The sequence below is a fragment of the Cupressus sempervirens genome, chromosome 2 (assembly GCF_028749045.1).
Source record: "Cupressus sempervirens isolate cs-2001-9-10 chromosome 2, ASM2874904v1, whole genome shotgun sequence".
In the NCBI taxonomy this organism is placed as follows: Eukaryota; Viridiplantae; Streptophyta; class Pinopsida; order Cupressales; family Cupressaceae; genus Cupressus; species Cupressus sempervirens.
The window spans coordinates 431,093,701-431,117,479 of NC_143119.1; the positions used below are offsets into that span (position 1 = coordinate 431,093,701).

Below are 23,779 nucleotides of genomic sequence, written 5' to 3' on the forward strand. Positions count from 1 at the left end.
CACTGTTGAGAGATATTTGCATATCTATGTATTTGCTCCAATTTTTTTTGTTGTTCAGTGTTGATCATTCATATTTTCATGGTTGACTATGGAAATCCCTGGATTATTTGGTGCCTGCTGGTACAATGTTTTTATTTTTTATGTATATGGAGATATCGCAGGATTGAGCTCTCAATTCTGATAATATTGTCTTTAACATGCATGCATTCACGATGCTCTCATACTTACGTCAGGAAAGGAATGATAAAATCAGGTTTCAATAAGCTTGCATGTTTCAGTCCGAATCGCTCTTAGTATAACATGTTTTGTATGGTAGTATTCGATGGCTCAAGTGTGTTGACCATCTAGTCCCTGTTAGTCGGTTAGAGTAAGAGTTGCTGCATTGTATTAAAAAAAATTTAAAAGGTTTTTTTTGGCAGTTTCTATTTTGTGTCCCTTGTCTTTGTTGGCAAAGCATCGTACTTTCTATTATTTCCAGTCCGTTATTTATGATTCTATGTTAGCTCGTTTCTCCTCATTATGAAGAGTCGTATCCAATCTCTTTGGAGAATCTGTTTTTTATATGGCTGTCATTTTTGTTCACACTTGTGTATTTTTGTCCTCTTTTACATGTTCGTGTCTTTAGTCTTGCACGTTCGTGCCTTTAGTTAGGATACAATTATTCCCACCTCTGCATTATGTACCTTGTGTTATGTTTCTCTTATCTTCATTCAAGATTATTGTTGTTTATTTCTAGGTTGTCTTCAGGTTTGCCATGACTATCGCCTATGTAATGTATGGCAAGTTTTTTCTCGAGTCCCTTCCACGACTATTAGCAATGATTAGAAGAGCCGTATATGTGTCTTGTTTGCGTTTGTCATCTTTATCATGCGTTTTCTTTTTCAGCTTCATGGAATTATTTTTTTATCTATCATTCTCATATGATAAGCGAAAGGTGTAATTTGAGCATTTTCATAGTGTTTTTTTTTCTTATCTTGGCAATAGTTTCACGTTTCGTATTTGTTTGTTTCTTAGTTATCGTGTTTTCTTCACCTTCTGTTGTTCTCCACTAGAAAAAAAAAATTTATTTTTCTGGTCTTCCAATCTATAAGATAAGATAAGATAAGATAAAATTATTAATGTCCAACAAAAGACCACAAGAGGTCTATGAAACTGAGATTTTACAACCAGACAGCTGACAACAACGGGAGCACCAAACGGTGTCCGAGAAAAGCAAACAACAAGAAGCAACAAGAAACAAGAATAGAGAGGACAAGGTAAAGACTATGAGTCCTTCCTTGGCAAAAAGAAATCAGTCACAGAAGGATAAGATTGTGAGTGGACAGGAGCCCTAAACTATCTCTATGAAACTCGTGGAGGAGTGTCGCTGACGCAAGAGACCACTACGAGATTTCACAGATCTGGAATGACCATCAGAACTAGTAGAACTGGTAGGAATTTCGTCTATGTTTAATAAGCTTTAACGTTTTTTTATAATTTCAATCCATATGTAAGTATTTAGAAATCATCGGATTTTAGATATCATCTGTATTATCATATGAGTTTACCATGATTATTTTCCAATATCATTCTGGAGAAAGTGAATTCAATTCTCTTTAATAAGTCTGTTCACTAAAAGGTTTTGGGTATCCCGTCCTTGGTGGCCATCTGTGACCACATGGAATCATTCATTTTTGGCTCTTGATTACAGCTTCATCCTCTTAATGAGCAAGCTTGATCTTGATAATATGTGTAGACTCTACATAAACTCTGGTCTGAATACAGTTGGCAGAGATAAGTGTACTATGATTTTTTGAAGTTCTATTATAATCAAAAATAGTGGTTATCTTTCAGTATTTATGAATGTTAATTATAAATTGCGATTGATTTTTTATCTCTCATTGTTGCAAGATGCAACAAGAAAAGCAATAGATTGCTTTAATTAAGAGGGAGATGTTGAGCTTTAGAGGGAGATTTTAGCTTCAAAGGGAGGCTTCATTATTAGGAGGGAGTGCTTATGGAATCCCCTTCATTCTTATATATGCTTGTGATGCTTGTGGTATTTGTAAAATCTGAGACTTAAATGGAACCAAGTCTTGTTTTGTTATGTCTATTTTCGTTCTCGTGTGAATAAATAAGATTGTAAGAACCAGCTATGATAACTCTTTTGCTCCGGAAATGATCATCATAGGGAGAGAATCCATGATGACATCACATGGAGAGGATGGGAGTTGGATGTCATGTTGGGTAATTCCATGACAGTTCACCAGGAGAGAATTTGTGATTAAAGGCTTAGCTGGGATTCTTGCAATTCTATCATGTGGAGTGATTCCATGATTATGAGAATAGTTTCAGGTCTATCATGTTGAGTGATTCCATGAGTAGATTGTTCTATTAGTGTCATAATTGAATCTAGTTATATTTATTGTAGGATTTTCATGTTGAGTGATTCTGTTAAGTTTGTAGTTACAGTCAGTTTGATATGATCATGAGTTTCATTATTGGTGGTAAATCATCATTAGATAAAATTCTTTTACATACATATATTATTATATATATATAATATATATTACATATATATATAATAATGCATATATTATACATATGGTTATTTATATTAATAATATACTAATTAATGATGTTTAAAGTTTAAACCTTGGAGACATGTCTCTTCAAGAGACATGTCTCCTCCTCTCATACTTATATGAGATCCAAATCTGCATTTGGAACATATTGATAATAGTGGCAATATAGTTACATTTGCGGACACGATCCATGTTACTTAACATTGTATCAGAGCCCAACTGCAAATGTATAAGTGAATAATAAAAAATTGAACATACTAAAGTCTGCAAGAAAATATTAGGGAGCATTTGATAAAGTTCAAAAACTTTATTATCCAGTGAAGTAATCTATTACAGGATTGTAATGAACCATTTTTGGAACATTAGAATTCATAACCTTACTGTGTATAAATTTTTCCTTTTTCTCCCAGATTACGACTGGTTCCCTTTTATTTCCCTTTATATTTCTCCTTCTTATCATATATCACTCCATATTATATTCCTCTATGTATATATAGTTTTCATTTCTAAGAGTCGCGTCTTTTTATAATATTAATTATATTATATTAATAATAATAATAATATATTGTAACATTAATTATTATTAATATATTAGTAATTGTAATATTAATATAATTATTATTAATAATAATTATATTGTAACATATATCATTTCATTAATATATCAACTATATAAATTATATTATAATATTATAATATTTTATATTAATAGTGTTTCTATATTAAATCATATTTTAATCATTATAATATAATTATTTATTATATTAGATTATTATTTAATTAATTTCATAATTCCATATTGCTAGTATAATGCAAGGATATTATTATATAATATTACATATAAAATATTATTACTTCAGTATTTTTATTAATATCACTTTATGTATAATACTTATTTATTATTTAATTTATATATTAGAGTGGGGACATCATAGTCCTCCCCTCTCGAATTTGCTTGCCCTCAAGCAAAATCTTTCATACACAAACTTTGTCGTAGACACAAAACACATTTGCATTCAAGGACAAGAGAGATTTATGAAAAACACAAAGTAGACACGATGCAAACAGATGAAGGCACGAAGCAAACATAACGAAGACACATCATACATAACCTTGATTAGATCCTAAAATTAGCAATGCCCAATGACTATACATCTTCATTAGGCTTATGAACCCTGCAACCACAAAATAAGCATCAGTACATGCATGTAAATATATATAAACTTCAAAGAAATTCGAATGATAATAAGTTAATCCAAGCCAGTTCCATACTAAGCCCAAGAGCGGAACTTTGGCCCCCTTGGCCCCGGTGGCAAATGTTAGGCATCCACACGAGGTGGTCTACTTAGTGGATTGCTTGTTTGGCTAGAAAGGTTCTTGTGAAAAGGAGCCATTACTATCTTTTCCTTAACTAGCACTACAATAGGGTGTCCTAACCGCTCTCCCTTGATTGCAGACTCCATAGGAAAGTTGGTAGGGTGCCCTTACTATCTTCCCCTTAACTAGTACTACAATAGGGTGTTCTCCTCTTATTGCAGACTCAATAGGAAAGTGGTAGGGTTCCCTTACTATCTTCCCCTTAACTAGTACTGCAATAGGGTATCATAGCAGCTCTTTCCCGATTGTAGACTCCATAGGAAGGATAGATGCCCTTATAGTCTTTCCCTTAACTAGTACTACAATAAGGTGTCTTAGCAGACCTCCCTTAATTGCAGACTCCATAGGAAAGTTAAATATGGCCTTTCCCTTAACTAGTACTACAATAAGGTGTCTTAACAGACCTCCCTTAATTGCAGACTCCATAGGAAAGTTATATACAGTAGGGTTTCTATATAGTCTTTCCCTTAACTAGTACTACAACAAGGCGTCTTATAGACGTTCCTTGATTGTAGACTCCATAGGAAAGCTACTTGAAATCCCTAAATCATTTTTCAAATAATCAATTTTACACCTTTATGATTACATTAATTAAGAAAACTTACAATTTCATATTTTAACTATGGTTGAACTTCCTCGAAGCTCCACTGGCTTCCCTCTCTGTTCATTGACTGAATGTTATTGATGTTCCCTTGATCATATCTCATCTTCTTCTAAAGACAATAGTGAAAAAGGATCTCCAATGTTTGTCTCACCCGCTTTAGTATTCTCTTAACTCACTAAGAGATCCCTTTATATTGGGATTCAAATCCAGTACAATGAGTCGTTTTGCAGACCATTCCGATGGCAAACATTTTAATAAACGTGAATTTGAACGCAGCCATCTCAAATGAGACATACATTTAGGAAGTGCCCATCAAATGTCATATATTCTTGGTCTACTTGTCAATGATCATCATTCTTTAATAAACTCCTGTCTATCCTGGTGTGATCGTTTTTATCTCTGTAACGCCTATATTATTTTATATTACTACTTCTCCAAATAATGGAACTCGATGTATTCCCATTCTTGGCGACTGCACAGAATAGAATTTCAATTTCCTTCTGAAACTTCTTGATGATCACGATTATTTGTTTTGTGGGGAATGTAACAAATAAATCCCAAACTATGGGCCTGTGCAAACAAGTTCTCCAACTCTATCAGAATATAATTCCTGTAAAATAAGATATTAGCTCTGCAATAAATATTCTTCCTCGGCAACTTCATATCATCTCTTTCCTTAGCTATTTTTCCAATGCCTAGTTTAAAATTCAAAGAGACGAGCCGCAAATAACCCTTAGAGAACTTGCATTCTTGGAAGAGATCTCAATCATAACTTTGTTTAGAATGCGTACTAATTGTAACATGTTAGATGCCTCGTATGTGGAATATAGTGTGGTCCCATATACTATAAACAAAGGTTCATTTCCACTTTCAATTCAAAATTATTATAGTTTAGCCCATCTTGTCCTTTTCGGATAACTCATGCCAGAGAAGTACCCACACCATCTTTGTAATGAGGTTGATTCTTACCTTTGCATATTGGGCTTTTTCTTTTCCATTACAAAGCCAACTATCAATCATGTGTCTTGGTGTTGTTTCCTCGATGTTCATTGTTTCTAACGTTGGATTGCGATCAACTTCATCGTGGTCACTGCGATCACATTCAGTATATACCTTTAACCTTCCTGTGGGTGCATTGGGTCATTCTTTGCCAACTGACCCCATTTGCTACATCGACTCAAAAGATTTTCCTTCTTGTCCATCTTTACGCATTTCATACTCCATTACCAGCACTATTTTCATTGCTTGGGGACACTTAATTTCATTAAGTTCTGTGGCAATCATTTGATTGCATTTGTTGTACTGATTGGCCTCGTTTTTCCATTATATGATATTTTGTTGCCTTACAGATATGGCAATATTTGAGCATGGATCAGTCGACCTTGAGCTCATTCGTTCTACATTTAAAACCTGGAAAGGAACTTGAAAATCGATTTAATATTGTAATGATGGTTGGACTCGCACAAGCTCCATGAAATGCTTAGCTGGATATGTTAAATATTTGCTAGACTTTAGATATTTCTTTGGCCAAACTTTGTAATAGGTAAGCACTAAAGGGTCATTTTCTCTTTCCAAATATTTTGTTCAAACTTTACACCCAATGATTTTTAATGCTTTAAAATGCGAAGACTTCACTTTATAAATTTGGGCATGTCTCTAAATATTTCGGCTCAAACTAGAGAGTCCTTCTGATAATTATATAAAACATTTGGATAAAGTTAGACTTTAATAAATTGCCTATTGGTCTCTGAATGGCTTCCTGAAATTTTATTCCCAACTTTCTATGTTCCCACGTCAATCTTTCAACAGATATTGATAAATATGTACATGCCCAACAATTTCTAACCCATCCAAACTATACAAATTAACATTAATAATTTTATTCCTTTCACTCATTACTCGGGACTATATGAACAGGTTTATATTTGATTAAATTTGGGTTGCAGGTACAATACAACTTCTAGAGGAAATATTCTAGATTGCCAGTAATATATAAATTTCAACAGACTTGAAAAAATTTATTTTCAGTTAAGGATTATAAACTTTATTCTGATGTAGCCACCTGAAATTTAACTCAAAAACCAGGCTACTATTCTCTTTATCTGCTCTAATAAGAAACTTTCTGTAACTATCTCTGATAAAGTTTCACAAGTTGGCAAGAAAACCTGCTTTGATACCATTTGTAATGAACCATTTTTGGAACATTAGAATTCATAACCTTACTGTGTATAATTTTCTCCTTTTTCTCCCAGATTACGACTGGTTCCCTTTTATTTCCCTTTATATTTCTCCTTCTTATCATATATCACTCCATATTATATTCCTCTATGTATATATAGTTTTCATTTCTAAGAGTCGCGTCTTTTTATAATATTAATTATATTATATTAATAATAATAATATATTGTAACATTAATTATTATTAATATATTAGTAATTGTAATATTAATATAATTATTATTAATAATAATTATATTGTAACATATATCATTTTATGAATATATCAACTATATAAATTATATTATAATATTATAATATTTTATATTAATAGTGTTTCTATATTAAATCATATTTTAATCATTATAATATAATTATTTATTATATTAGATTATTATTTAATTAATTTCATAATTCCATATTGCTATTATAATGCAAGGATATTATTATATAATATTACATATAAAATATTATTACTTTAATATTTTTATTAATCACTTTATGTATAATACTTATTTATTATTTAATTTATATATTAGAGTGGGGACATCACAAGGATTCATACGTGCTATACATTATATATTTTAAAAAGGAAATATGAGGCGATTTATAACAATTAGATGAGGCAAGAATTATTGTTATTAAACATCAGAGGCAATAATATATTGTTCCACACTCAGGAAAAAGAAACTACGCCCAAGAAGAATTCACAGTGGTACAAACTAGTAAGATATAGTTAACATATAATCCAATAAAAATATCCACATCCGATAAACCAAACGCACATAAGAGAAAATATAAATATATACAACATTGTGGAAGTTATATTCACAAGTCAAATTGTAGTTCTCGCAAGTAAAATTCAAAACTCAAACTGGAGTTAGAAGTCAAGAAAGGGAGAGACAAATTGAACCTTTTTAAATTCATGAGTAGATTATGAATCAAGACAATAAGATTAGAAATTATCTCCAAATAGTTAAGCAATATAAACCAAAAAGGAAGGGATAAAAGTGAACAATATCAAATACTGATATATATGTCAGCAATCAGAGATGGAGGATATAAAAAATGACAAAGGCAATGAATAATATGAAAAGCAATGCTCAACATACACATACAGTCAAGTGGTACAAACGATCAACAAAATAGCTATAAGTTTTCATTTGTGAGAAAGAAGAATATCTAAGGAATGTGTATGTTTTTAATTTCTATACATCAGTGGATCACATAGAACCCGATAAAGGCCATGAAAAATAAAATATATTGCCACATCTACAAAGTGTATACGTTATTAGCAAATGGGGAGAAATAAAAAAAAGTTTAAAAGAAAAGAAACGATGCTAAATCTGTTGGTATTGCCATGCGTGCATGAGGGGCCCACCACTAATTGAGTACTGTATCAAATGGAGTGAACTTAATATAAAAAGACCCATCCAATTACGCGAGGGTATCTAAGGAATGGGTATGTTTTTAATTTCTATACATCATTATAATTTTTTATATGATGCATCCTTTTACTATTAAATATACAAAATAAGAGTTATGTTGTAATTGTTTATACACAATTAGAAGATCCATAATTTTGTTAGATTAATGAAATTAATTTATGATATTATAACTATTTATTTCTAATATTATCATTATTGAATTTTTGATTGAAAGTATGCAATGTTACCAAGGAGGAGCTTGTCTAAGTCCAAGCAATTGGATCTTTGTCCCAAGATAGTGTAGGGATCAGCGACCCATGATTCTTCGAGACATGGGCTTGGACCTATAAACTTTGAGGGGATCCATTTGCATATTTGGCATCTAGGCAACTTGGATAACATCTACTCCATACGTCACTAATTTGGAATAATAATAATATATATAAGTGAAATTGGTTATCTTAGATTTTTATGTGGTATTTATAAGGATCATATATATGTTTAATATATAGATTAAAATATATAAAGAAGTTTGAATATATGTATGTTCAAAATATATTTTATCTATATTTTTATTGGAATGGTCTTATTATGTAGAACTAATCATTATCCTTGAATATTATTGTAGTCTCTCTCTCTCATAAAGATATTTTTATAAGAGCTATTTGCCTTGATCTTCTCCTCCAAGAATGTTCTTGCAGGAAAAAAAAAGGGAGATTGAGATTAAGAGGGAGCCGGACATTTGACATTTCATCAGCTGCAACCTTGAAAGAGAAGGAGCAGATAAAGGATATGGTTTCATCAACCTTCAATGATCTCGATCATATTGATTTAGAGGGAGTAAACCATGTTGTGATGGAATCTTCAGTGATCGATAAATTGTAACAGTCAAGAGGACTGGAATCCATGCAACTATGTGATTTTAATGGGCCTACCCCTTGTGTACATCATAAGAAAGTGGTGACTTCAATTGAACCATCTACGAGTCTCTCTTTGATAAATGAAACTTGACACATGAGTTGTAAAGTTATTCAAATGGCACAATCATACTCAATCAAGATATTGGTGTATTGTAGACGAGTTTGTCTTTGCTTCTACTATTAAGCTAAATGAATGTTTGGACTTTCAATGGATAAAAAGCGTAAGTTAGAACTTAGAAAGGAGTTATCATATTGTTCAACAATATAAGAATATGGAAATTTTACAATGTGGGGGGAATAATAGTCAATGTTCCATTCCCACTTTTAGAAGGGAGATGTTCCATTCTCAAATAATTTGAGAAAAAAATTATGAATCTTCATGTGCAATAAGTATTCTTATTTTTGACATTAATCTCTCTTATTTGTAATTTCTATACATACTATAAAGGTTATTTGCCTTGATCTTTTCCTTTATGTTTGAAGATGTTCTTACAAGAAAAAAAAGCTAATACTTTACACATGCTACCAGATATTGTGCAGACTCAACCTAATGATAGTAACTCTGAAGACCCTAATGATCAAGATGGATAAAATGAGGCACTCGTCTTTGATGATTGAGATTATGAGATTCTTCTACATTGAGAGGGAGTATGACACTTCTTCGAAAGCAATGCAGGAGCTTAGAAGATTGATACTCAGAGGGAGTCTAGAAATACATGTGGGTGACTGCATGATGTTGATGGGCCTACTCCTACGTATATCATGAGGAAGTGGTGACTTATACCAAAAAATCAAAAAATTGATATCAGATTCAGAGCGAGTTCGACAGGCATCCTTGGGTGAAGAGAGTTTCTAAGGAAGTAACTAGAGGACCTAAATTCCCAGGATCGATGTTCAGAGGGAGAAATTTTGAGATGCAATCCTTTGTGGATGATATATTATCTATGAGGAGAAGTTCTAAGAGAAATTCTTTATAATGCGCTCTCCTCTATGATTGAGATGTATGAGGTGAAAACCCTTTGTTCCACCCTCTAGTAGCAGCTATGGTGGGTCCACCCTCTAACTTAGTTCATGGTGAATATCATGTGAGCTACTGCATGTTGTTGTGATTATGTCATGAAAGGTGACGATCTTTCATTGATGTATACATTTAGAGGGGAGCTATTGAAAGGTTACGATCTTATCAATAGTTGCACCTATTATCATAGCAATCTACAGTAAGTTGTTGTCCCAGTGTGTCGGAAGTTATGATAATGAACAGAAGGTAACTATTGTAAAGTGATAATCTTATCAATAGTAGACCTATCTCCTAACACCAAAATGTGTTGGAGCGAGTGTTATCATGGTTCTTCGGGTCAGATTTTGCCAAACACCTTGATAACCACTCATCATGGTTCTTCTGGCCGCATTTTGCCGGACACCATGAAATTAAATTGTTATGGTTGTTCAGGCCGGATCTTATCGGACACTATAACATAAATTAATTATAGATCACACTTAAGGTGATGTTTAAACTTATACTAAAGTTATAGAATTTGCTTCAATTCCCTCTTTGATAAAGAAGATGTGTTGAGAAATTTATCCTCATTGTGAATCGAAGCCAATTCCATATGTAATATATATTATTACATATATGTGTGTTGATAGATTTATGTTAATATCCTTAAATGTGTCATTCTAGGAATATCATACTGAGATGATATCTCTTCATATACTCAAGAACATAATATGTTCTATATCAATCCTTCTTAACTAAGAGGAAGTGTTAAGCTTGCAGTTACAATCTGTTTGATATGATCATGATTTTCATTTTTGATGCTAAATAATCATTAGATAAATATTCTTCTATATACATATATTATTATATATAATATATAATATATATTACATATATATATGCATTTATTATACATATGGTTATTTATATTATTAATATACTAGCTAATGATGTTTAAACCTTGGAGACATGTCTCCTCTTCTCATACTTATATGAGATCTAAATCTGCATTTGGAACATATTGATAATAATGACAATATAATTACATTTGCACACACGGTCCATGTTACTTAACATATTCCATAAAATTTTGTAGGATCTATGTGATTAGAATTTATCATTGACATTTTGATTGCACCCTTGTGTGACTACTCAACTAAAGATTTATCTCTCGCTAAGAGGGAGTGTTGGAGTATGTAGTTGTGATAGAAATCTTTATCTCCAGACATTAATTCCCTAATAGTCACCTTCAGCTGAAAAGGACATTTATGATACTTGACATGTGTCATTCATCATGCATTAAAACATTGAAATACAAAACATTGTGTTTGTAGTAAAGAGTTATATTGTTGGGAATTGAAGAGACCTTCGGTTGGAATGTGACGAGTCCATCCTTAAGTTATATATATCACATCAAGCAAAAGGCATTGTAACAATTGAATTTTATTATAAATTAAATGATATTTTTTTGTTGTGTAGCTGGGTTTTTCCCTTCATTCTAGATGGGTTTTCCCAGGATAAGTTTGTGTGTCTCTTGTTTCTTTTTTGCTCTCCCTTATTGTTGTTTATCTTTATATTTCTGGGTTCAAATTTTAACACTTCCAACTGTCACCTTTCAACCTTTACACTATGCACATTTTTCGTAAATTATAATAACTGCATAATATAATACATGGAAAGGGCTGAGAATAGAGGGTTTGAGTCCTCTTATATATTGTAAAAAGGGCATCACTGAGAAAGGGGGAATATCAGGAGTAGTTCAGCATTGCAGATTATTGTATATTGCAGATTGTTATGTAAGCAGACAGTATTATTTTATTGTGTCAATAAAGACTCAATTCTTCCGATCGAACCAGTTTTCTAATGAAGCTTCTTGTTTCCTCCACCTTGCAGACTAGGAGCAAGGGCCCACTCCTCGGAACCTTGGTGATGTTTTATGTTTTTGTGTGTTATTCTGTTTTGGTTTCGCATTGTATGATTTAAAGTTCAATGATTTTGGTTTGATGAAATGATCATGATTTAAGATTGGTTTGAATAATAGATTTAAGTTTGGTTTAAATATAATTGATGTGATGAAAATGGTTTTCTTTCTGCTAATAGCTAATTTGTTTCATTGTAGAATCCTCTTTCTCTGCGTAGTTGCTGTCACATTTTAATCAAAGAAATAGAATAGAAAATTTAATCAAATGTGCATTGACGAAATTCCTGCTTTACCAGATTAATTATTCATACCTTATGTACTTGTGTAGTTTGTAGATTAGTCTTCTTTGGATTTATGAGTTTTATTTCTAGAAATATTACATTTTTTAAATTTCCTATCGCACAGCTCCTGTTGCAAAGATTTCTTTGGTTTGCTACAAGTTTATTTTCATGTGTTCTAGCTACATTCATAATCACTCAACTCACAAGTAGCACCCCTTGAGGACATATTGTCCAGACACCTTTCACAAGCTTATGCCCCCGGATTGATGTGTATAGACCATATTGAATTCAATATAAAGTATTAAATCTTTCTTATTGTTTGCCCTGATGTTGACTTATTACTTACCTTGTAGGGTGTTCAGTAAGACCTTGGAACAAGAGGAAGGTGCTCTTCTCAATCAACTACTTCTACCATACAAAATATCTCACTTCAAATATCAAGTCTTTATAAGTGCCCATAGCTTGACCATTTATGCATGGATAGGCAGACTAGAAACAGTGTGTATCCAATGTTGTCAACCAGATAAAATGGTTAATAAAATGTGCAACTCTATAACTTGTTATCTACACTGGAAAGCCATATCTAGTGGCTACCTCCTCATATATAAATCATACAATTCTTTTGTCAAGCAAAGCTCTGGTCTCTGACAAATTGTTCAAGCATTATGTGATACTTGTAACAATGCAACTTTAACTTTAACTAGAATCATAAAATCAAGTCCTTGTAGTTAGAATACAATGCCTTTATTATGTTTCATTAAAATGGTTGTACCCAAATATGTAATTAATCGCTTGTCGGCTTCCATGTAGTTATGGAAGTCAGCTGATAAAGAATTATGATCCTTGTAGCCATTGGATTCTTTAAATGAACTGTGCTTAGTTAGGGAAAGATGTATAATCCTTGGATAATCATCTAATGTTTGCTTATGTAAGAAGTTAGAACTACATGTGAATAAAGATATTTTTTACTACTCTACCTGGTATGCATAGTTCTTTCTATTCAATATTTCAAGTATTGGTTTTAACAAATAGAAGAGTGAACACTGTTACCATCGCCTTAAAGAAGTCAAGTTCAATTTGAGAGATCCATGTGCTTAAACCCCACACCCAATTAATGGTGGGAAGGATCAAGAGATCAAGCAATCTTTAAGATAGAGCAATGAGAATGGAAAAGAAAACTAGGAAACCACCAAAGAGAATCTTGTAATTCAAACCCTAAATAGAAGTTCAGCCCAAAGCAAAAGTTGGAGTCAAAGCATTAGTTAGTCATAGCAAGCAAAAAATATATCAAAAATATTCAACCCTCTACACATAAACATGTAAGGCAAAGTAGGTGGCAATATCAAGACGTCTTCCATTGCTAAAGGAAGCAGGCATCAACCTCGCAAACCAAGTTTGATAAAAAGAATCCACAAAGTCTCTTCTAAACAAGGATAATCTTCGTTGGGAGATATAATTCTTCACATGAGAAAGGGAACACAACAGAAAAACCTTTGAAGCACTGAACAATTGCCAATAGAAGAAGATTAGCGCCAAAACCTCGAGGGCGAAGAGTTGGGGAAGACAAGAGAATTTAAGGTGAAACAAGTCTATGGAATGTTGAAGTTGCATTTAAAGTAGAGGGTTCTCACATGTCTCAAAGTGCCAAAATAGCATTGGAGTAGGTTCCAAGTGTTAAGATCACACCAAGGAAAACCTATGGTACTCTCCCATGAAGTCAAAGTGAAAAGGAAAAAGCTGCCTAAGTTTATAGGAAATGGGCTAGAGATATAGTAATCAATTGCATAACCTACTAAACTATTCTAGGCACCCTAAGAAGTCTAGCTATCATCTGGTATACAAAGATTGAATCAGTCATCTAAAATATGTGGGAGAAATCGAGGGCCTTTGAAGAAGAATTTAAATTGCTTCGAGCTAACAAGAAAATTGTAGTAAAAATCTTCCATAAGAGACCATTTAATTATTAAAAATCGAAAGAGCCTATAATTGTAGACTTACTTGAAATGTTAGAAAAAAAAGCATTGATAGGTTAAAAATAGATAATTCATTGAAAGGATTATTCCTTCATTAAGAAAAAAATTGTTTATCTAGTATTACCATCATTATATGCTTAAGCATAAAATAGAGTATAATGGATATAGAAAGTGTCTATTATAGAAAGTGGGGGCAAAATGTCTTCATGGTCTGAAAAAAAAATGCATAAAGAAGATGGTTCAAACATAATCAATGATAGTGAAACAAGAATATATGCACTAAGAAGAAACAAGTTTTAAACAATGAAGGAGTTGAAGGCATTGAAGGAAATTAGCAAAGAGTCAAGAAAGTATGTTGTATTGATTACAACCATAATTCAGAAACTCAATGAGACACTGAGTACTCGCAAGTTGTCTAGTACTGAGAAAGTTTACTCACCAGGTTGTTTTGCCATGTTTTTCCACTTGGTTCACCATGCCAGCAACATGGCAGAATGGTGGGAAAAAACCTAGGCTAAACACTCCAAAACTCCATTTTTTGACTTTATAAGCACCCAAAAGAAGACCACTAAAGGGTAAGAAAATTTATAAATATTGATAATAAATTCTCTTCTTGCATATCATAGGGGCATCGAAGAATAGACAAACAATATAAGTTACATTTTCCAAAACATTAGAAAGGACTTAGAAAATCAAATATTTCATTGCTTGTTATGCAGTCAAACTCTATTCCACAATAGAATGATTACTTACCCACTAAAGGACTGCCAATACACAACAAGAAAGAACCAACTGACAATGGCCAAACAGCACCCAAAGAAAAAATAAAAAGTAGAAGAGAACAAAGCCAAAACAAGAGACGAAAACAGCAGCCAGCAACAAGCCAATCACTCCTCGCCGCCAAGAATAAGTCCAAAACAAAAGGATACAGTACGAGGCGAGTAGAGGCCTCGGGCCTTATCCAAGAACTGTTAGGAGTGGAGGGAAGTTGTGTGCAATCCTTGAGATGCCACGGGGACCTATTGTGTCTAGTGGTAGGAAGACCAAGCAGTCAACTTGGTACCCTGAGCCAGAGAGACCAACGTGAAGAAGGAAGTGATAAGATTTTCCGTGGTCTATCTTGAAGGGAACTGAAGTTGCAAGGTGTGGTCCTGAAGCCTCATGGCCTCCTGAAGATTAAGCACAAGACATTGCTAATCAATGTCTCCAAAAAAGGACAAGAGAGACCAACACCCTCTAAATAGGTAGTAAAACCTCTCTCTAACATCAGACTAGATGGAGCAATAGAAAATGAAGTGTCTACCCGTCTCAGCCTCCCCATGTCACAAGTTGACAAATTTGGTTCCCTTTGTCAATCTAGTGGTCAATTTGAATACGGAGCCAATGAGAGCCCACCCTAAAAGAGCCCAAGGAGATGTGGAGTGCATGTATCCAATTCCAAGAAAGGTATGAAGAGCGCACAATGACCCCGTCATGTATATCAATAGACTTATGTAGATGTCCATCCCAACATGCCTATTCCACTCCTATTGGGAGGGGAGGAAATGAGTAGGAGCATCCAAAGAGTACTAAAAAGGAGAAAGGCGGTCAATCTTGATCCCCACCATACCCAAAAGAGCAGAGGCATGGGCATACCAACACCGAGCTTGACCATTGGAGCAAACACCCACAATTGCCTCCAAGGAGCAATAGGCCAAGTAAGAATGTGATGCCCCTCAACCGAATCCTTGAAGCACTAAAGATAGTATAGAAACTAAACCAAGTCGAAGATGGCTTTGAGTCTAAATAGATTTTGCCCCAAACTCAGCCAAAATGATACTAAGAGGAGTAAACTGGTGAACCTAATGATGCACCTGAGAAGAAGGATTTAGATGCTCTCCACCGAAGCCCAGTCTGACTCTAAAAAAGAGGACCCCCAAACCACAGAACCATAAAGCACAATCGGCATGATCAAGGTGTCCAAGAGGACCAACTTGGATGTGGTTTCCTGGAAGTGATGTCGGAAGAACTCTCTCAAAAAGCACAAGGGAAGATAACCCATGTTGATGTTGCATGGCTGATCTCATGTTGAAGCAAGGGGCAAAAACTTGACCCCTAGATACATGTAAGAAAAAAGGATCTCAACCTCTATACCATAGAGGAAGCAGAGACTAGAGGTCTTCAAGCAATTGAAGATCATCACTTGGGTCTTGCCCAATCAACCACTAGCTTCTGTGAATCACAAAAGGCGGCTAGGCCATCCATGACCCATTGCAAACCCTCTAGGGAGGAGGCTAAGAGGACCACATCATCCCCAAAGAATAAAATGGACATCAAGGCCTGATGCAAGGGGCAACCATCATCCAGGAGTGACTGCTAAGAAAGGAAAGCCTCCAACTCATCAATGTAGATCCCAAACAAGGTAGGGGTGAGAGGGCAACCCTACTTCACCCCAATGGTGCTTTGAATGGGGTTCGAAAAACCCTATGGAGTCTTGAATTTTCCCACCACACTCTCATACAACCTCATGATGACCATTAGGAGAATCTCAAGAATCCTCATGTCTCTAAGTCTCTAAACAAGAGTCTCTTGAGGGATGGAATCAAGCACTTTAAGGAAGTACATAAAACAATAGTAGACCTTTACAAAGCGGTGTTAAGTCTCCTCAATGATAGCTCGTAGAGTTAGAATGTGTTCCATGGTCTGAAAGTTTGTAAGGAAACCAGCTTGCTCCTCCCCTACAAATGACATTGGTCAAGCTCCCTAGAGAGAACAGTGTGCAAAACAGTGGCATATAATTTGGAGAAAGTGTGCCCAACTATGATGGTCTTGTAGTTGTTGGGGTAAGAAGTCCGACAAACCTTGTGAATCAGATGGATAATATGTCACAACTAAGAGGGGGGAAACTAGTACACACCACCATATTAAAGAGCATCGTGAAGAAGGGGCCCAAAACCATGATGCCAAGCCTACAGAGTTCCACTTGGAACCCATTGTCATCTGTTGCCCTACTACTGTTCTTGGATCTGATAGCCTCACTAATGTTGGAGAAGGTGAAGAGATGGAAATGGAGTAGGGGGTGAGGAGGATGGGGGGTTAGCCTGGAATGTCATAAAGGGTGGAGATGTAAAGGACCAAGGAACAGTGATCCAAGGTGGAGAGAGGCGAGGTGGCGGAGCAAAAGGGTATGCTACAAAGACTTGGGAGACCACAAAAGTGAAATGTAAAGGGATCTACACTACACCATGATGAACACACGCTTCTTATGGTGGAGGAAGCGATGGTAGGGCAGCTTCAATTAATTGCATGTGAGGGTGAGGGTGCAGGAGGCAGTGTAAACCAAGCAGTGGAACGACTTGTAATCCTTGTCCTACCACTAGTTCATAGGACAAGTGCTCTTGCATTTGGGATAGCAGGATAAAGAGGTAGTGCAATGAGAAAAGGAGGAGGTGGATTGCCCAATCGCAGCGGCAAGGCGATCAAACATGGTGGAGACACACTCAACAAAAGTGAAGGGATTCAAGGGGAACGAGAGGAGCCGCCTAAGGTTGAGGGCAAAGAGATCTTGCTCTCCATCATCAAAGGAAATGAAGGTGAAGGAGGGTGGCAGCACTGGAGGGAGTGGAAAGGGGGTGGGAGGAAGGGGAGGCCTTGACGATAAGGCTAAGGAGGGCATGGTCTACAAAGAGGAGACGGGAGACAGTGAAATGGATGATGGAGGGAATGAAAGAGGAATAGGAGAAGGCATAGTCCACCATGCTCCCATCTTGAAGAAGAGGCCCAGAACTGTAATGCCAAGCTTGAAGTGTTTCGCTTGGAACCCTTTGTCATCCATTGCCCTACTATTATTCATGGATTTGATAGCTTCATTGATGTTGTAGAAGGTGAAGAGATGGAAATGAAGTGGGGGGTGAGGAGGATGGGGGGCTAGCCTGGGATGTCGTAAAGGGAGGAGGTGTAAAGGACCAAGGAACTATGATCTAAGATAGAGGGGGAAAAGGGTGCGCTAAAAAGACTTGGGAGACTACAAAAGTGACATGTAAAGGGATCTGCACTGCATTGCGATGAATACACGCTTTTTATGGTAGAGGACGCAGTGGTAGGGCAAGTTCAGTTGACTATATGAGAGGGTAAGGATGGGGTGGCAAGGCGAACTGGGTGGTGGAACGACTTGCAATCCTTGCCCTACCACTAGCTCATAGGACAAGTGCTCTTGCATTTGGGATTGCGGGATGAAGAGGTAGTGCGATGAAGAAAGAAGAAGGTGGACTCCCAAATTGTAGTGGCAACGCAATCAAATCTGATGGAGGCACACTCAAAAACTGTGAAGAGATTTGGGGGGCAGGGGGAGGAGCCACCTAAGGTGAAGGGCAAAGAGGTCTTGCTCTACATCATCGAATGAAATGGAAGTGAAGGAGGGGGGCAGCACTGGGGGGAAGGGGAGGGGCGTGGGAGGAAGGGGGCACCTTGATGGTAAGTCTAAGGAGGGTGTGGTCTACCAAGGGGAGGCGGGAGACGGTGAAGCAGTTGATGGAGGGAATGAAAGAGGGACAAGAGAAGGCGTAGTCCACCACGCTCCCCAGGCCAACATGTGAGCAAACTAGATCCAAGAAAGAAAGAAAGACCATTCCTGATAATCAGGTTTGAGGACTCATAGAACTAGAGAAGGTGATGACTGCAACACATAAAGGGTCCCTCCCTATCCACTAAAGAACATTGCAGGCCCAAAGCGAACAAATCAGACTCTAAATCCCCACCATTCTCTAGAAAACCTTTTTAAGGATAGAATAACCATAGCAAGACTTCAAAGATTTTCCTCTACTCTTCAAATGTTTCCATCAATCTCAACTGGGACATAGAAGCAACGCCTCTACATTCGCCATTAAATTCAAAAAGGTTTCTTTCTGTAAAAAAAAATGGATGCCAACTCTTGATTTAGAATTCATTTCCTACAAGAAAAATGTGTAACTAACTCCACAAAAAATTGTTGCCTCGAATTCCCCTGGTTTCATCTCTAGTTTTATACTAATTTTCTTTATGGGAAACATCTCTTATTCATTATCAATGTTAAATCATTTCTCTTCTATAAACCACGCAAATTAAGAGTTTGTACAGCACACAATTTGATAAGGTAAAAAAAAATTGGGATAATTGATCTATGGCGTATAAAGAAACAAAAGTAAATGCAGAGACAGATTAAGATTGAATCGTGTATATAAACCATCAATCTTATACAGTCAAAAAATAAAATACCTTCGAGGTACATCTGAACTTTCAAGTTCTGCTACAAAACGAGCCATGCAACGAATTCCATTTCCACACATCTGCATTTGTGTCAGTAAAGGATAATTAAATAATAAGTAAATCTCTGGATTAAAGTTATATTCAATATTTTATCATCTGCCAAAGATTGTTTCATAAATTATATCCTTTTGATTGAACATAAAACACTCTATGAAAGGATACATGAGAAAGCAAGCAGAACTCCTTTCCTTCTCAAGAAAAGTAAACCTTTAATACCTTAAAAATGACAGAAAAACAGAATCAGTAGCAGAAGTAAAGAGTTTTTAGAATTCAAAGATTCATCTGCCTTCAACTTTTCAGTCCAAGCTAGAAAGTTCAATTTGCACACAGCACAAAGTCAATCAAAAAAATTGTACAGAAATCAAATCAGACTTTGATACAAAAAACAAGCTTTCTCTAGACTACAAGATCTACTGTTTGTTAGAGTTTCAACTCAAACTCAGAAATTTAATTTCGGCATAATTTTCAAGGTTTCCCAAAATACTCACATAAAAGAGGAATATGAAGTTGCTGTAGTACAACTTACAAAGCACTCTATACCTTGTACTATTTTTCAATCAAAAAATAAGGAAGTTGAAACCCACTCAGATAACCTGTAGGGCACCCGCAGGTTGCAACCATAGGATACACTATTATATAAGAGTAAAATCATTAACAGCAGCTGCACACCCAAAAAGTAAACTGCACCTACAAATCCATAAGATTGAGAAGAAACTTCCCCAATAAATGTTACAGAACACTTAATATTGTGTCGACATGAATAGATAATTGTTAATCCCTTCTATTGACATGAAAAGAAAATTGTTAATCCCTTGGTTTTTTTTTGTTTCATATTTCTGATAGTCTGCAAATATAGCCCAAACAAGCATCCGAAGTTTGAACTAACAGAAACAAATCCTTAGCCCCTGACAAGCAATATAAACTTAGTTCCTTATGAACAACATCTTATAAAGTTATACTAGAAATATAGAAATTACTAGTAGAAGCCAAACAGTGGAAAACCAAAGGTTGCAACTTTGAGTCTTACCTCACTTTCGAGATTTGAACTTGGGTCTTCACAATTAGAACCTACTGAAGTGTGTTTGATGACACTTGCCAACACAAAATAAATACTAAGTATTTTATAATCTCTTTGAGGAAGGTAACCTCAAATGCTAGAAAATGTGAAACCGTGTGATCAAATAAGGCAACCCCAAGGTTAACATTGTGAACATGCAACTTTATGTTCGATATAGACTCAGTGAAGAGATGTGATATTGTTGGTAACACACAAAGAAACTTATGCTATTATTTCTGGATTTGGAGGAACTTCAATTCTAAACTAACTCTAAATTTAAATAAAGACAAAAGGATAAGGATTAGGGAATCTAGACTATATCTAGCACCCAAGGATAATGATAATAATGAATAATGCATGGATATTAGAATTCCTCAAACCGAGCTTTGCTTCACCATAAGGAAACAACTACATAACACTCGGTGCAATCTCCAAAGTCAGCAAAGGATTTTCATATTGTAACATTCACTCAGATACCCAATACCAAATACAATCCATAATCACGCTAGTGTTTAAGCAAGCTCAAACTAACCATACACTATAATTTGCATTAACCAAAATTGTATGAACAAAGGAATTCATTAAGCATCTCCATGTTTCTCCATAAATGAACTTTAACTAACACTTGAGGAGTAGAAACTACGGAAAATATCGAAACACACACAAAGATCTTGTTGTGAAACTTGATAGTTTTATATTAAACAATGGAAACAAACTCTCCTTAAATAGAAAAGTAAAAGACGATATTTTAAACGAAACAAGCGTTAACTAAATACGAAAATGAAAACTAACTAATAAAACTAAACTCACTAAAGATGACCATTACAAACACTACATTATGATTTTAATCCCCCCCTTAATTGTCATCTTGCTAACTACCATATGGAAGACAACCTATTTATCTTTTGGTCACAATTTCATGAAAGCTTGCCCCATTCTCATTAGAACACTCTACGGTATGCACATGCTCTTAAGACTCTTTGGATCTGCCAAATTTCTAGAAACAACCAAGATAACTAGAAATTATCCAACTTGATGTTGAGAAACAAAGGTATCACTCCCTGTAATCAAGGACACCAATATGAAACTGAAACCACGATTGGGAGAAAAAATTGGCAAAACCTTGTCCAGAACTGTAAAATTGGACAAACCTACGCAATTTTCTAATGAATTTGTAGGCATATTCTCTAAGTTTGGTGTTCCTAATGGAGTTTTACAAAGGCAATCAGTTATCCTTTGAATTGTCCAAAGTTTTATATCCTACGAGTGTCATTTTCAAAGGTTTCCATCAAGTTTAACTTGGTTTTTCTTGGAATGATGGGGTTTTCTTCCCTGATCGTAGGTACTCGGGCATTGGTAACCTTCGAGTCTATTTGATTTTTCTTTGTTGTTTTGTTTGTTTTTGGTTTTGTTTTCGTCCTAGATTTGTTGCATTTCGAATTCCACTCGTTTGAGCTATCTGAGGCCTAGATCGAAACTATATTTCAAAAGATAATGAAGTATTAAGTAACTGCAAGTAAGGTTTTTAAGTTTGACTGCAAGTCTTCATTTCTTGTTTAAAACCTTGCAATGTGGAAACAAAAGTCCACCAAGGCATCTTAAAATCATGTCAAGTGGGGTTTTTGTCAGTCATTACATATCATATTGGGTGTCATTTACTTGCAATGTTGAATCAAAACCCCACCATTACATATTTGCAAGGAAAAATGTGAAGATTTTAATATGCTAAGTGAGCTTTTTAAGCCTCTTTACATACCTTCTCTTTAGAATTAAAATACTTGTAAATACTTGGATATTAGAATTCCTCAAACCAAGATTGCTTAGCCATGAGGAAACAACTACGTAAAACTCGATGCAATCTCCAAAGATAGGGAAGGATTTTCATATTGTAACATTCACACAAGTACCCAATACTAGGCACAATCCAAATGAACATCCATAATCACACTAATGTTTAAGCGAACTCAGACTAACCATACACTACAATTTGCAATAAAAAAAAAGATATGAACCAAGGAATTCATTAAGCATCTCCATGTTTCTCCATAAACAAACTTTAACTAACACTTGAGAAAGAAACTACGAAAAATATTGAAACAACGCACAAAGTTATTGTTATGAAACTTGATAGTTTAATATTAAACAATGGAGACAAACTCTCCTTAAATAGCAAAGTACAAGACGATGTTCGTATGAAACAATCATTAACTAAATTGATGTGCCCCCCAGCCCCATCCTACCCAATTCGCCTCAGGAGGTTCCCATTTCGCCCCCGGAGGAGATGATTGAAATCATGGTTGAAAAAGGGGGGCAGGTAATCAGAAAGAACAAGAGGAGGGCCTGGAGGAACTTCTATGGGGACAAGGTCAGTTTGGGTATAGTTAGAGAACCTACTAAAATCCAAGTGCTGGAGGACTTTGACAAAAGTACCCACTCTGATGAAATGTCCCTATTCTGATATTTTTGATATTTCAAGCCTCTAATCAGATTTTCAAAATCAAACAACCAATATTACAAAGATCTACCAATTTCTCAATAGACCCCAAATCGGGTATGTCCGAAATAGTGCCAAAAACTTCACAACTTCACATATCATTAATAAATCTGAAAATGGACATTTTTACAGAAATTTCAGCAGCATAACGGCCTACAAAATGACATTTCCAGATCTATATAGCATTTACACAACAGCTCCCAAATGTAGGACAAAAACCATGCTTATCGGGCTCTCGAAATTAGCACAAAAATGACCGAAAGCACCACAAAAACACTAATAATCTATCTCAGAAGTTTAACCACGTCCCAATACATATATTCAGCTTTATTTTAACATCCTAAAGTCTGAAATACAGCAGCAACCCAAACTGATATGAAATACTCAACCTGAAACACCAAACTCTTACAAAAAACACACTCGAAAACCCACAAATCTGCACTGTTCAGCACAAAGGCAAACTCTGCATGAACATGCACATGGAATGGCTTCAAACTCCCGTCCTTAGCCTTCCTGGAAACTTGCAAACTCCCGTTCTTGGGTCTCCTTCTCCACAGGTTTGACAGCCTCTGAAGAACATCAAAGAAATGAGCAAAAATCAAGTTCTGGAATGAGCCCAAAATGCCTCCAAACCCCTTAAAAGAGGGCATAACCCTAACTCACG

At 35.2% G+C, this 23,779-nt stretch overlaps 1 protein-coding gene across 4 annotated transcripts in view; it reads right to left on the reverse strand.

Annotated features, from left to right (window-relative positions):
* Positions 1–23,779, reverse strand: part of LOC149572932 (diaminopimelate epimerase family protein) — a 128,931-nt gene that overhangs the window by 83,544 nt on the left and 21,608 nt on the right. For all 4 annotated transcript variants that reach the window (XM_089814050.1, XM_089814048.1, XM_089814047.1 and 1 more), the window contains one exon: positions 19,514–19,584. In XM_089814050.1, coding sequence (XP_089670176.1) covers positions 19,514–19,584 — 71 coding nt within the window. The remainder of the gene's footprint in view (positions 1–19,513; positions 19,585–23,779) is intronic.